Source organism: Hibiscus syriacus, unplaced genomic scaffold (genome assembly GCF_006381635.1).
Source record: "Hibiscus syriacus cultivar Baekdansim isolate YM2019G1 unplaced genomic scaffold, ASM638163v2 tig00112217_pilon, whole genome shotgun sequence".
Lineage (NCBI taxonomy): Eukaryota > Viridiplantae > Streptophyta > Magnoliopsida > Malvales > Malvaceae > Hibiscus > Hibiscus syriacus.
The window spans coordinates 41,451-56,723 of NW_024063270.1; the positions used below are offsets into that span (position 1 = coordinate 41,451).

At 35.5% G+C, this 15,273-nt stretch overlaps 1 protein-coding gene across 1 annotated transcript; it reads right to left on the reverse strand.

Annotated features, from left to right (window-relative positions):
- Positions 1 to 189: 189 nt before the first annotated feature.
- On the reverse strand, positions 190 to 8,472 carry LOC120175947 (protein ROOT HAIR DEFECTIVE 3-like). The gene is made up of 23 exons (XM_039182491.1): positions 8,349 to 8,472; positions 7,637 to 7,786; positions 7,124 to 7,190; positions 6,943 to 7,045; positions 6,086 to 6,156; positions 5,926 to 5,989; positions 5,777 to 5,842; positions 5,564 to 5,611; positions 5,428 to 5,490; positions 5,258 to 5,314; positions 4,483 to 4,641; positions 4,339 to 4,407; positions 4,146 to 4,237; positions 3,672 to 3,750; positions 3,426 to 3,591; positions 3,001 to 3,125; positions 2,017 to 2,279; positions 1,835 to 1,931; positions 1,584 to 1,748; positions 1,173 to 1,277; positions 833 to 927; positions 630 to 726; positions 190 to 456 (listed from the first exon to the last, which is right to left on the reverse strand). The coding sequence occupies exons 1-23, from the start codon at positions 8,350 to 8,352 to the stop codon at positions 220 to 222; spliced, it is 2,442 nt and encodes an 813-aa protein (XP_039038422.1). The 5' UTR covers positions 8,353 to 8,472; the 3' UTR covers positions 190 to 219.
- Positions 8,473 to 15,273: the final 6,801 nt, after the last annotated feature.

Genomic DNA, 15,273 nt, shown 5'->3' on the forward strand with positions numbered 1-15,273 from the left:
GGCCTATTCAATGGGGCTCCGTCGCAAGAAAGCGACCCCCCTTGTATGGGGCACTTGCACAAAAATAAATGCCTTTTCAAACTATGCTAACTCTTCACATTCTTGGAAGAGTTGTATATGGAACCATTCAAACAGTGGCAAAACACCCAACCATGAAAGCGGGCACAACACGTGCATCTTCATAGCACAGATAATGTTGTTCCTTTTCTAATAAGTTATTCATTCTTCTTTCACGGGGCTGGAGCATTCGTTCCCGTTTCCTGATGCAGTTATACCGGACGAAGCACTCAATGACGTATTGCTTCTGGTGCTTCCGTTTTGGAAGCTCTTAGATGCTACAGATTGGTTTGCCTGAGAATTGTTTGTTGCAGGCATTTTCCCCTCCTCAGCTAACTTTTTGAGAAGATTCATCACGGTGGGAAGGAATTTGGTAGATACGGAAAGAAGCCCGGGTAGCTGCAGGCATTAAAAGTTGTAAATTAGTCATCCGATCAAAGCAAGTAAAACTGCGTAATCACGATTATAGTCGAAATAGTCTTTAATGGTTTGTTTATGTGAACTACGGACTGCCATCAATGATACGGATAAATGCTCACATAAACAAGAGAGAATTTTAGTTTGATACTCACAGCACCATTGCGGAATTCGCCCGAAATGTCAAGCTGCACCCACAGAGCCTTAACAATAAGGAAACCCACGAAGATGGCACCCAGATATAAAGGATTCCTGCAAAGAGACGATTCCTTAAGCAAGCACCAAACACGGACAAGGATAAATGATATCATTGAATACCCAACCAAAATAAATTCAATGATACAAATGCAACATGCACCTTAGAAGAGTCATAAATTCATTAAAACCCAAGACTATCAAGGCAACAATTGCCCATGGAGGTGGCAGCCAGTTGTTGTTACGCTTGTTTGCTTCCTGAAAGTAGAAGAAAAATCGAGTAAAAAAATGAGATTACATATATCAAGCAATAACACGACTACATAGACCAAAATATAAACTTCAAATTCCAGTGAATAGAACTCGACATTAATAATGTATATGCTACAAAGGGGTGGTGCATGTGAAAAGTTAGGGAAACACGACAGAATTTCTGCGACATTAGTTAACATAATGCAGTGACAATTCATGAACAATATAATTAGAATTTTTGACGTTCATGCCTGTGCAGAAATGGCCTGAGTGACAGTGTACTCTGTCTCAGCCCTGAATTGCCGCCACAAAGACTTGCACTGAACAGGTGTGATCAGTGTCTTAGCAGGGGGAACCTATACCAAAAATTAACAGACATAAGATTAAATCACATAATACATGTTCAAAAGGATGAAATCCCAGCATTAGAGGGAAACACATACAACAAAACCCTGGGGTTGTTTCAGCATTACAGATTTAGAAGGTTAATGCCAAACAAATTTTGCATTCATGGCAAAAATTGTCAGACAAACCTAGACAACTGTGCCTTTCTTTGTATAATCCATGGGAGGAATAGAAATGACGGCAAATAGCATGCAATGGTCCAGCAATTTCTATAGTTCATATAAATCTCATAACCATCCTCCGCAAGAACACATTACCTGCTCCCAAGTGCTTGAGGCTAGTGGATCAAATGTTGTAATGCTCCTATCAGTTGCAACAGCATTATTTTTTGTATCCAACAAGGCGGATGCTAGAGTATTCTCGATATTATCAACATTGTCATCCAACCGGATTGCAGCCATAACAGCTAGCAATTTTAAGGACTGGCAACAGAAAATAAACAAGTTTAGCAGAGAATAAAAAGTAGGATAATTCTTAAGCGGAAAAAAATGATAGTACACAAACATACTGCAGAACGAGCTGTTTTAGTGATGGCTCGGATATCTTCCTTCCCAGTCCAAACCCGTGGCATTGAATCAGAATCATGACTAAACAATGTTGAAAACCTGCATAAATATTATGTTAATTTTGGAGATACATAAAGTCTAAAAAATCAAACGCTTTAATTCAAACATTTAAATGTGCTATTACCGGTCCTTCATATGGATCAGTGCCCTTCCAGCCTCTTCCCTTGTTTTTGTTTCAACCACACCTCTTGCATAATCCTCTAATCTCATTAACATCTTCTCCTTTTCTTTTTCATCCATGTCAAAACCCGAAAGAGCACTGCAGAGTCCAGAAACAGCTGATTCAGTTTCGCGCTGGAGAAGTTTCTTTATTGAGGGCCATGTACCATCATTAGCACCATCTAAAAGAGCTTCAACAGGTCCTGATAATGCTTCGTTCATCTTTGCCTGCAGATGCACCATAATTTTCAGTATGATTACAAGTGATGCTTTAAACGTTTATAAACATGTGTTGTGGTTGTCGCCATCATAGAAGTCAAACAGAAAATTAAGAGTAATCACATATGAATGAATACTGTTTACCATATTGTGTCAGACGAAAAATAACACCAAAGGGCCAAAAGTCATGTTCATTAAAAAATGAACTACAAAATGACCTTTCTTATTCAAACCAAGACTGCATGCCCGTAAAGTTTAGTTTTAATAAGTAATAACCCAACTGTGTAACAATCACATCTAAGTTAATTGGGCTTCAATATTCCTAGAGCAATTTACATTGTGTCCAACGTTGTAAAAATTTCAATGTGTAGAAACACAGTACAATATCGACAAACTAGCTGAACATGACATCTTAATTAATTGGGCTAAAATTATTTTTTAAGTAACACATCCAACAAGTCGAAAATTTCAGCAACCAGCAAGACCAAGAAAACAAATGTCATAACATCACTGTATCAACTTCAAAACACCTTGTCTCCTTGCAACCCAGCAAAAAAAGTGAAAATGATACACAAATTCCTTCTCTAAAATTTTGTTAGGCTACTTTTCATAATACTGATTCATTGGTATGTCTTACAAAAAAACAAGTAATCTGGAAATAATAGAATTCTCGATAATCATGAGGACAATCACTTGACTAAATGATTAGAAGGGAAAGAAATTTCCATACCTCATATGATGAGGTCAGCTCTGAAAGTTTGGCGACTCGGACAGAACCTACATGCGCATCAATATCACGATGGAGCTTATCCCTGACTTTAGAGGAATCCCAATTTGATAGTTCAACAACAGCATCTGAAAAATGAAGTCAAGCTTCTCAGTCACTATCTTATTGAGCAAAGAAACCGTAGGTTGACAAACAACTATAATAACAAACCAATTAAATGCAAGCAATATACGCAGTCTCATTTTTTAAAGTTTGAATCCACAGCAATGTGTTAAAAAATAATTTCATCTAATTTGAATACTTCGTTACTACACAGACCACTTTAATGATTTCTTTTCTATTTTTTCACTTCATAGCTGTTGAACTTGTGTTTTGCAGTTTTGTTTCTTTGTTTTAATGCCAAGAGAATAGTTCAAGTTCAACCATACCCTCATATCCTTCATCAAACAAAGCCATGCAAGATTCAGTGCAGTTGCGAGCGGACACAGAAAATCCCTCTCCATCATTCAAAGCCTTTTCAAATGCTTCCTTAAATTTCTCAAGAGTTCCAGACCTTAAATGTCCTAGCATGGAATTGTAGGCTGGTTGGACAAGCTAAATCAAAAGACAAAAATCGAGTTGAGAAAATTTAAATAACAATAAATACTGGACAAGAATATGGAGTGTATTATTACTTGAAGCAATTTTTCTTCTAGCATCTTTCGCTTTGAAGATCTAACACCTTCATCAAAATATGCGACTTCTGCATCATACCTAATTCAGAACAAAATGAACAAAGTCAGTGCCACAGATATGGGGGAGAAAACAATCTTGAATTGATTCACAAAAATGACTCTTTTTTAGCCAAAGTATGCATCAAGATAATTTCCATCCACCAATTTAATGAAGCAATGTGTCATTAATTATCACCATCATGACTCACAACTCATCAGATTGCCAATCAGTAATGACGTCATTCCAATTTGTCTTTTACCCTCAAAACTCTGTACAGTCACTTTCAAAAATGAATCGCTTCTATAATTTCTTATTAACTCAAACAGTCTTTACCTAAGTCATCTCGGCTCTTTCAATTTTTAATACAGGTAGTAGCCTAGTTGAAATTTATAAACTGGAAAACTTATCTTATGTTCTTATTAAAGTAGACTTACTCCGATAGACAACTGTAGAGAATTGAATTCAGCTTCTTCCCAAAGCCAGCAACTGGACCAGACTGCACAGCCTCTTCTAATAGACACCACCTCTGTCATGAAGTTAATAGGTTGGTTTTAGTTTTTATAAAAGTCACCAGCTCTAATTTTAGTGTGTCTGCATGCATATATTTATAAATTTATGTCCATGTACCTCATTTGCAGTGAAACCAGAATACTTCTCATTGGCAATTTCTTCACAGCGTACCGTAGCCACCATGACCTATGGGCAAATGAAACATATATCACAGAAAAACCAAGTAGATCTGCAAATTTCATTTAGTGCACAAAAGGTTACCTTATGGGCTGGAAGGTCAAGGTCCTTATTCTCTTTAATGACTTTCCAGATCTGCTGTGCACTAAACAAGAACCCGGAAGCAGGTACCACTCCCCTCCGATCCCCAGCAAGCCCTCCTGGTGCAATAGAGTGGAAGAATCTTTGTCTCAAATTAGCAACCTTCATAATAATAATAGAATCAGAAAAACTGCTTTTTGAAAGTCAGTCCAATATCTCAAAAGCAACATCCAACATTCAGAGAAAATTACACAGAAGGTAGATCTTCTATTTTAGACAGTACAATCAGGACAAGAGAGCAAAGCAAATGTAATTACATAAATTGGAGGGGAGGGGGAGGAGGAACTCGCCAAAGAATCACTATGGTGTCATCACAAGCCTAGGAGTATATATTCAACTTGGTATTCTTGCCGTTTAAGAAAAGAAAAAAACAATAGAAACTGTTGACAATTAGGAATTTTAATTCACTTAGAAGTTTAATTTATATTTGTACGATTAGGATCAATTTCCTTAGGATATAAGTTAAAGTTTAAGAGAAAAAAGTTAGGAATAAAAGAAACCTAGTAGGAATCTAACTTGTAATATATAGCCTATAAAAACAAGTTGTGTTTTCTATTTTTTTTTTCAATGAGAATTTTGATTCCAAAATTTCTCTCTCAATTTCTTCTGTTTTTCTTCTCTCAATTTCTCACAAAAACTTCTAAAATGCCAATAGTGTATAGTTTGTTTGCATGCTACGAATGCGAAAAGTCCTTAAGAGATGACCTAAATGTGATACCTGCTCTTTAAACAGCTCTTCCTTTTCTTCATAACTAGAAAGTGCAACAACCTCAACCTGGCCATTATCAGCAATCACAATAACCATCAGAGACAATACTCATTATAAAAGTTAAAGAGAGATAATAATTAGTTAAATTATAACGCATAAAACATAAACCAACATCCTACATTGAAAAAATCACTTAATGGAGTTTCCTTATGAGCCAGCGGCTTAGGAACTGAATCCCATATCTGCAATTCCAAGAAAATGAGTCAGAAAAAATATAGTGAAGTTTATCAGAAATGAAGCACAACATATCCGTACCTTCTGAATATCCTCTCTCAGAACAGGTTCTAAATTTTCTAGAGGTGTCTGTAAAAAAAGGAATGATTTAAGGACCATAAACTCAACTATAATCATAAAACCCTTAGACATATTAACAATGCAAACCTTAGATACTAAAAGAACTTGAAGAAAAAAGTGGTCAACAAATTAGCTCTCCAAGCATAACATGCTACATAAAGGAAAGGTACCAACCCTTGTTTTATCACGGATGACAAACATCAAAGTTGTTTTGCGGGGACTAAACAACCGCATCATGACCTGTAGCCAAATACATGTAGATCAAGAAAAGAACCACTTAAAATTCAGGGCACTGCTTGGAAAGGCAGCGAGATCGCAAATACCTGGAATACAGTCTTCAAAAGAGGCTTGTTGGCAGCTTGCTCACGACCAATATCGTGACACCACCTAAATGAAAAATTGCTCAAGAATATCACTTGCATGCACTACTGATAGCGGTTAAGTCAAAATATTGTCATGCACCACAGAGGTGCCAAACCTTACATGTTTATGAGTACTATATCTGAAACTGCCAATGCAAAAAGTGCACTTTGTTTCTCAAATGCTGTGTCATCCTGGAATGAGGCAAATAAATTAATGAAAAATATGTCCAAAAGAATTATCCCACTACTTCCCCTTTTTTCATAAAAGATAGGATGGTTGGATAAAATTAAACCAAGTAAATACACCTGCAGATAATTCACTGCATATTCTACTTTTACAATCTAAATTCCCTTGATTTGATCCAGCTTAATCCATCAGTCTTGAAGCACAGTGTAAGTTATCAATTCTTATTCTTGGATCATAATCATTATGATATTTTTTCAATTTCCCCTATGGTAGAATTTTTATCACAGAAAAATATAAAATCCAGAATTAAAGGTTAGACTAAAAAATCACTTAAGGCTGACCTTTAATTTGATTTTACACTTGTAAAACAAAAATTAATACAATAGTACAACAATTTCCTATATGGGTAAGGTTTCCTCCATACAACTATAATCACCCTTAATATGTATTAATTTCTCATTTCATAGGTGGGTCTAACACAAGTAAATGGTGATGACAAGCATATAGAAAAGCAATGAAGGAGATCCCAAGCAGGGTCCTAGAGGAAATAACTACTTGATCAATAAATCAAAATGTGTATCCATAAATGTTTTGTTTTTCTTTCCTTTGGGGACATGGAAGGAGGGATATCCAGCATCCTATCTTTTGCAAAAAAAAAAAAAAAAAAAAATCAAGCTAACATGGGAGAAGTAAGGAAAAAACAAAGCAAGAAAAAGTAGTTGGTATATAGAAAAATATTGTTTCAATTTTGGACACCATATGATTGATAGAATGCAAGCTAGCAACAGCACCTCTCCACGTTCTCTTCCATCAGTGCCCTCCAAATCCATTATTAGAGTGCAAGGCTGTATACCAGCACACTTTGCCATCCAAATACCTTTAGTGGTTTGAGACCTGACAGAAAATGCATTCCATTAGTTGTTTGAGCCAATTGAGACAAATGTAATGTGTTATGAGAGAAACATAAGTTACCTTCCCTTAAATGCATCCATTTCCCTGAAATTGGTGTAAAACAAATGATTTAACAGTGTGCTCTTACCTGTTAAGATCATGGAAGACAACAAGAAACTTTTAATGGAATAAGCAGAAATTTCATGGCTAACAATATTAAATGACAAAAAAATCATTCATGGCGTGCATTAGAATTAAAAGGAAGATGCAGGAAAGAAATATATATATATAAATATATATATATATAGAGAGAGAGAGAGCTAACTACAGAAGTTTCAGACAATATCATATAGAAATGAGTCCACATCAAAAAAGTGAGATATGAAAAATGTCTTCGTTGAAAGCTGAAGTGCCAAATTCCAAGCTTATCATACTCTCACATGTAACTCACATAAGTCACGTATTTCTAACTCAGTATCATTCCGGAAAATGGAACGAATAAATGAAGCAGATTAGTGTGAACAACAAATAGGCACCTATGGAGCAAGAAAGAACAAGTATAAAGCAAGATGTGAAGAAAATATCAAAGCATACCGCTGCTCTGAGGTCCCATGATAGAAACCATGGCATACGACAACCCGCATTCAGCAAGCTTTATTTCCTTGATAAAGCGTTCAGTTCCAATATCATTGAAGGTACCATCTCCATCAATAAGTTGAGTTGAACAGCATTCCTCAGTCGTGGCTGTCAAACGAAATGTTCATATCATGCGTAAGAAAAGACAAGAAAAGCCTCCATCAGACAGCTCAACTAACTCTAATTGGCTCATATTCCTCATTGATGTTAAAATCAAATTTTCAATATCAATTGATCAAGGAAAATACTAAGAATACCTCAACTAAAAAGAAATAGTATATTCATTAGTTTTGACAGATCAATTTAGCAACTTCAATATCTAGAGTAGCTTAAATTCAAAAATTGAATTTTTCACTATTTTTTTAGTTTTCCTTTTCTTTCTCACCAACCAAACATGTAGTATGCACCCCGATCCAAAAATCAAAAACAAAAAAGTCAGATTTACCATACTCAAAGAAACTCTCAAAAACTTAAAGTTCCAGATAACGGATCATTAAGTAACAATAAAGGAAGATAACAATTACGGCGGCGTTGCATGCTGAAACGCTCCCGTTCCAGTAACATCACAAAAATTAAATAAGAAAGCGAAAAAAGAAAACAAACGGATCGCTGAAAATAGCTATAAATATAGGGGAAAGAGATATTAAGATGAGAGGATGAGAGAGAGTACCCATTGAATCTTGCTTGAATTGTAATAGCTCGGAAACTGAGGAGATCGATGTCAATGGAAGACGGAGAAAGAGGAGGAAATATAGAGAGAATTTGAAGCTCGTCTTTTTCTTTGTTTACTTTGGTTTCTTCTTTCTCTAAAAGTGGGCTAGACCGGACAGGGTATTCATTTCGTTTCAATGACCGCCAAGATAGTGGATTAATTAATTAATTATTACTACTTCCAATCTTTATTTAATTAATTTCTCAAAATTTATAAATTCAAATTTTAAAAGAACCTTTTAAAATTAATTTCTAAATTTTAAAATATTTTATATTAATTTTTAAATTATAATTTCATTTTAAATTGATTTATAAATTTTAAAATATTTTATAATTATTAGTAGCATTTCTTTTTTTTTCATTTCATTATCTATTCTTTAATTTTACTAATTAAAAAATTTTAACATATTTTTAGAGGTCCTGACAATTGAACCTATGACTATTTAAAAATTTCTCAGTACTGTTAAATACATATTAAAGAAATTTCAGAAGATCACGAGTTCAATCCTTAAACTTTTCAAAATTAATAGAGTTAATGATACCAAATGATCAAAATAAAATGAAATTGATAATTTGAGGATTGATATAAAATATTTTAAAATTTATGAACCATTTTAGAATAAAATAATAGTTTTTAGATTTGTATATAGTATTTTTAAATTTTTAAATTAATATTAAATAAGAGTCACAATTTGAGTACCTCATGTATAATTAATTTTAATATATTTTAAAAAAATAAAATATGCCAAATTTTAAATTTTAAAAATAACATGCATCCCCAATAACTTTTCATGCACCTCCATTGGAGGAACTGACGTGGAAGCAACTGATTGGTTGCCCAACAATTCTTTTTAGAGAAAATAATTTCAGTGACTAAAAATGCCTTATAATATACGATTTTAATCAACTTTTTTTGGATTTGTCAAAATGACCAACTAAATCGTAATGCGATCGATAATTTGCAACGCGATCTCCGATATCACAAATCAGTTTCCAGATTCGCAACGCGATTCTGACTATCGCATTGCGATTTTCCAAATTCGCGTTGCGATTTTCCGACTATCGCAATGCGAATATGTAAATCGCAATGCGAGTATGGCTATCGCAACGCGAATATGTAAATCGCAATGCGATTATTACTATCGCAACGCGATTCTGACTGTCGCAATGCGATTTTCAAAGCACCATTATTATCGCAACGCGTATTTTTTTCAAATTCCAAACACGAATATTAATATATCGGAACATTGAACCGTCCACAATATATCTCGTAATCGTAACTCATAACCTAAAACCCTAAATCACAACTCAGTCTCATCTCCATCTCTCACTCTCTAAGGCGACATCCGTCCCCATCTCCGACGAAATCAGTCCCCATCTTCGGCGAAATCCGTCTATCTCCGTCTCTCAGAGCCACCCTCACAATCATTCACGGTCAGAAATGGAAAATCAACCAAATCAACCACCGAGGGTTAGTTTTTTTTAATTATTTTTATTTTGAAATTTTTGCATTATTTTAGGTTTTTCATATTGAAATTGATGATAAGTTTACTGGAAATTTCAATAATAGATTAACCATTTCATTTAGATTGCTTATTAAATTCATTCGATTGCTGCCAATACTGCTAAACTGTTTAGTCTTTAAACCCTGTGAATTTAGTATTTGTCTTTATTTTGTCTTTTGGTTGAAGTAATGCAATCCATTCAAGTTTCAATTTTAGTATTTGAAACCGAGAATCGCAACGCGAAATGAAAATCGCAATGACAGAATCGTAATACGATTTTGGTTTCGCGTTGCGATTGTCATTTCGCGTTGCGATAGTCAAATTCGCGTTGCGATTTTCATTTTCGTGTTGCGATTTTAAGTTTCAGAAACTATTCTTCTTCTGCAAATTGAAACTTGAATGAATTGCATTACTTCAACAAAAAAATAAAGACAAATACTAAATTCACAGTGTTGCAAATTTAAGTTTGAAGAATAAACTACTACTCTTTATGTTTATTGTTGTTCTTGGTATATCTTCACAGTGTAGTTTTTGGTATATCTAACTTGGTATGTTTATTGTTTTTGTAGAACTTTTATTCGGCTCAATTGACCTTAAGAAATAAATTAAGCCTGGCCAAAACAATTGCGTCGAAGCTTTCACCTACACAAAGAAAAATATTTGAGGATACTTGCTTCGGGCAATGGCTGAAAGTACAACATCCGAGTGGAGATGCTATGTTGACCCATCTGTTTCTTCAAACCATGACTAGCGATCTACCAGAGACTATACAACGTCGTGATGAAGAGATATTGTTTGATTTTTCACCGGCGTATACGTGTTTTGGGTGGGAGGAGTTTTGCTTAATCACCGGTCTACGCTTCAGACACGATGATGTAGGTCGGTACACTAGACATATTACCTGCCTATCATGGTTATCCCGGGTTTTTCCTGAGTTGTCAATGGAGAAGCCGAATTTACACGTGGAAGACTTGACGAGATTATTGAATAAGAAAGATGGTTTTACTCGGATGGATGACGTCGATGTTGTCCGAGTATGCCTTCTAATACTTTTGCATGCCAGCTTTTTAGGCTGAGAGGCCAGACAACCTATTCCTAATGATCTAATTAAATTGGTAGAGGACCTAAATGCATGGAACATGTTTCCGTGGGGTTCGTATCTATGGAAAGCTACATGGAATAAGTTGTCGTCTGCCTTTGATGATCGAAAAAGTTTGCGTGGCGATGGTTCCAAATACACTTTGTCAGGCTTTATTTGGGCCTTTAAGGTAAGAATTTTTATATAATGTTTCCAAAATTATAATTAATTATTATTTAACAATTACTAATGTTTGTTATTATATTGTTTGTAGATTTAGATATTTGAGGTCTTTCCCGCCATGCAGACTTATGCATTAAAAACTGCTAATGATATTCCTAGGGTTATTTCTTGGAAGAGGAAACGGACCTTGCAGCAATGGGAAGATTTACTACCGTATACGACAATAAATAATGTAAGTTAACACAAATACTACTATATGTTTATAAACAAGTTATTACTAGTACACGTTTAACTTTGTTTGAGCTTTTATATTGTTAGGAGTCCAACACTCCGTTACAGAGGCTGACACCCACGGAAGCTGAGCTTGCCACTGATTGGTGGCAAGCTAGTAAGCGTTTTTTTGATGGCGCGGATGATGAGCAGCCTCCACTTCGAGAGCCATCACCTCACCCAGAGCCATCACCTGATCGACCCGACTATACACCTCCACAACGAGAGCCATCACCTATTCTGTCACATCATCGAGCCTCTTCTCCACCATCACCTCATGATAGGCGACCGGCAAAGATGCCACGACGTTTATCTCCCTGTTCTCCACCTCCACCTCCACAGGATGAGTTAGGGGAGTTACGTGATGAGGTCAATGCCTTGCGTGAGGAGGTCGGTACTTTACGTGATGACAATGGTGCATGGCGTGTTGAGGTGTCTACTTTACGTGGTGAGGTAGCCGCTCTACGTGAGATGGTAGCATCGTTGTAGAATGAGGTTCATACTCTACGCAACGAGGTAAGTTTAATATTTTTCATATTTAACTTGATGATAAATTTACTCGTAATTTCACTTAGATTAACCATTTCACTTAGATTAACCATTTCACTTAGATTGCTTAGTAAATTCATTTGGTTGCTGCCAATACTACTAAACTATTTATTCTTTAACCCTGTGAAGTTAGTATTTGTTTTTGATTGTCTTTTGGTTGAAGTAATGCAATCCATTCAAGTTTCAATTTGCAGAAGAAGAATAGTTTACTTTCACAACGCGAAAATGACTATCGCAACGTGAAAATGACTATCACAACGCGAATTTGACTATCGCAATGAGAGAATCGCAATGCGATTTTTATTTCGCATTGCGATTCTTTCGTTGCGATAGTCATTTTCGCGTTGCGATAGTCATTTTCGCGTTGCGATAGTCATTCGTGTTGCGATTTTAAGTTTCAGATTCTATTCTTCTTCTGCAAATTGAAACTTGAATGAATTGCATTACTTCAACCAAAAGACAAAGACAAATACTAACTTCACAGTGTTGAAAATTTAAGTTTCAAGAATAAACTACTACTCTTTATATTGTCATTGAACCTGCACTAAACCTATATGTTGTCCTTTTAAATGTTTATATAAGTGATTATTTCTGGAATGTTATCTGATTCATTTTGTGAACAATGATATAATAATGACTTGGGTGAATACCGTGCAAGTTTGAAATATATTTGTCTTTGTTTTCACTGTTTAATATCATGTTTCTTTATTTACCGATTTATGTATTAATTTATTTTTAGCGGCTCGCTAAGGTGGATGCTCTACGTCGGGTTTTTCTTGCAAGATGGAGTTCACGCATCAGACGGCGTGCACGTGCCATTAAGTCTCCGTTCACCCCAATAGTGCGAAGAATTCGTAAGAAAAATCCCGACTCACCTGTCATCGTTCAAGAGGCCCCTATCATCCCTCAAGAATCCCCTCCCACCGTTCAAGAGGCCACTGTCATCGTTGAAGAGGTCCCTCCCAACATTCTAGAGCCCGATTCACACGGCATAATATATCGAATTATTGAGAAACCCCCTCACGTGCCGGACATGATGGATGACTGTTGGCTTTCGTATAAGTTATCGGCCAGTACCATTCCGGCAGATGAAGTGGAGAGGAAACAACTACCGGAAACAATTCTGGATAATACCCTTTGGGCTAAGACCGCAGTTGATTTTTATCTACATGAGCGGAGCCAAGGGTGTTACGCTGACATATACAAACTCAACGATGATATGCATTTGTTGATTGAACGATCTTGGTGGGGTGTGTTATTAGGGGTTGAAGACAATGGCTATTTCGATGGGGGGTAAGTCTTATATTTCTTCTTATATTTCATTTTGATTATTTTTTTTAAAATTTATGTAATTCACTAATATATGTCTTTTTTTGTAAAACAGCATATTGATGCATGGGTGTCACGTCTTCTAATAGTAAGGGCTTTGAAGAAAAATAATAATAAAAAATACGTGATATACAATTATGCCGACGTCTTTTCACGTAGTTCACTTGAAGAATCAACGACAGGAATCATATGTGTTGGCTAATGGACAAGCTAAACTTTATCCTGCATGGTGGGAGGTCGATAAGGTTAGTATTTATTTTTTTTAAATATTTTAAAGGTGTTCATAAATAAGTGCGCAATTTGAATTATTACTTATGATTGCAAGTGTTTATCCCTGTTTTGGAACGTACTCATTGGCTTCTCGTCGAGCTTCAACTCCCATCCCTGAAGACAATAGTATATGACAGCATGATAAATTACATATCATTGTCTGATTTGAGAGATATTATTAAGGGATGGAGCTCTCATTTGGCTAAATTCTTGGATGCGATTAATTATTAGACTTATTCTGGAAACAAGAAGCCAAAGAAGTTCAATGTTACAGTTATCAGAGACGAGACCGCGCCACAACAAACGCCGGAAGCCAGAGGGGATTGTGGTCCTCTCGTATGCATATGCTTGGAGCATTTGACGACAGGAAGTACACAGTTTCTACCTCCCACCGATAGAGATAGAGGTGCAGTAGGCTTGTGGTTTCGGCATTTTATGGCTAGAGCGATATATTCAAGACGCTGCTTACCTGCATCCGCGTTATGAAAGTGTCCATAAACAATTTGTAAGTCAAATGCAAGTGTTGTTAAGTACCTAGAATTCAATAATAATTTGATGTTCGTTGGTTTTAGATGTGTAGAAAGTGTTATTTGAGCAAATGTTTGGTTTCTGCAGGTTAATCCTGAAGTGAGCTGCGTGAAATTGATGTGCATAAACAACTTTATGGGGTACACTTTTTTTTATTGTAATTGATTATTAAAAGTATGACTTGTTTAATTGATGAGAAAAATAATATAATAAGAGTTGATTTGTTTAATTGATGTGCAAATAATTCTTATTTGTTTAATTGATGTGTAAATAATTCTTATTTTTGCTTGTTTAATTGATTAAAAGTTGATTATTGATGTGTAAATAATTCTTATTTGTGCTTGTTCAATTGATTGAAATGTAAAAGTTGATTTGTTTATTTCAATCTGCATCATATTCGCGTTGCGATAGTAAATACACTTTGCGATTTTCTCGTTGCGATAGTCAAATTCCCGTTGCGATAATCAAATTCGCGTTGCGATAGTCATTTCGCATTGCGATTATCTCATTGCAATAGTCAAATTCGCGATTATGCAGGTTAAATTCACGTTGCAATAGTCATTTTCACATTGCGATAGTCATTTTCGCATTGCGATTATCCCGTTGCGATAGTCAAATTCGCGTTGCGATAGTCATTTTCGCATTGCGATTATCTCGTTGTGATAGTCAAATTCGCGTTGCGATAGTCATTTTCGCATTGCGATTATCCCGTTGCGATATTCAAATTCACGTTGCAATAGTCATATTCGCATTGCGATAGTCAAATAAATATGTAATAAGTGATAACAACTGAACAAATCATAGCAATGTTCAAACTCAAGTTACTAATATACATGGGCCTAACTGAAAATGTTAAAAGTTTACACATAAAATACACATAATACAACGTTTGCATTTAAAAATCACCTAAGTTAATAGTCCCAAAAGGTGAAGTCGGTTGTGATTGGGATTTTGATTTTGATTGCGATTTTGATTGCCTTTTGCTTGACACCATATGAGCTTTGGATTTTGATGATGATCCATATTTTGGTAGAGGAAAAGATGATTGTTATGGCACTGGTGATCCACATGTCAACCTTGTATGACCACTTTCCTTGCACCGACTACATGTCGATCTCTTCTTCTCTTCACCCTTAGACGGTATACGATCGTGACTTTTTGGTCGGCCAGGT

What these genes read in the sequence shown, in the direction of transcription:
- LOC120175947 (XM_039182491.1), bottom strand. An exon ending in ATGGAAGAGAACGTGGAGAG is followed by an intron (nt 6,157 to 6,942) that starts GTGCTGTTGCTA and finishes GCCTCATTCCAG; the next exon opens with GATGACACAGCATTTGAGAA. An exon ending in CTCAGGCCATTTCTGCACAG is followed by an intron (nt 928 to 1,172) that starts GCATGAACGTCA and finishes TTCTACTTTCAG; the next exon opens with GAAGCAAACAAGCGTAACAA.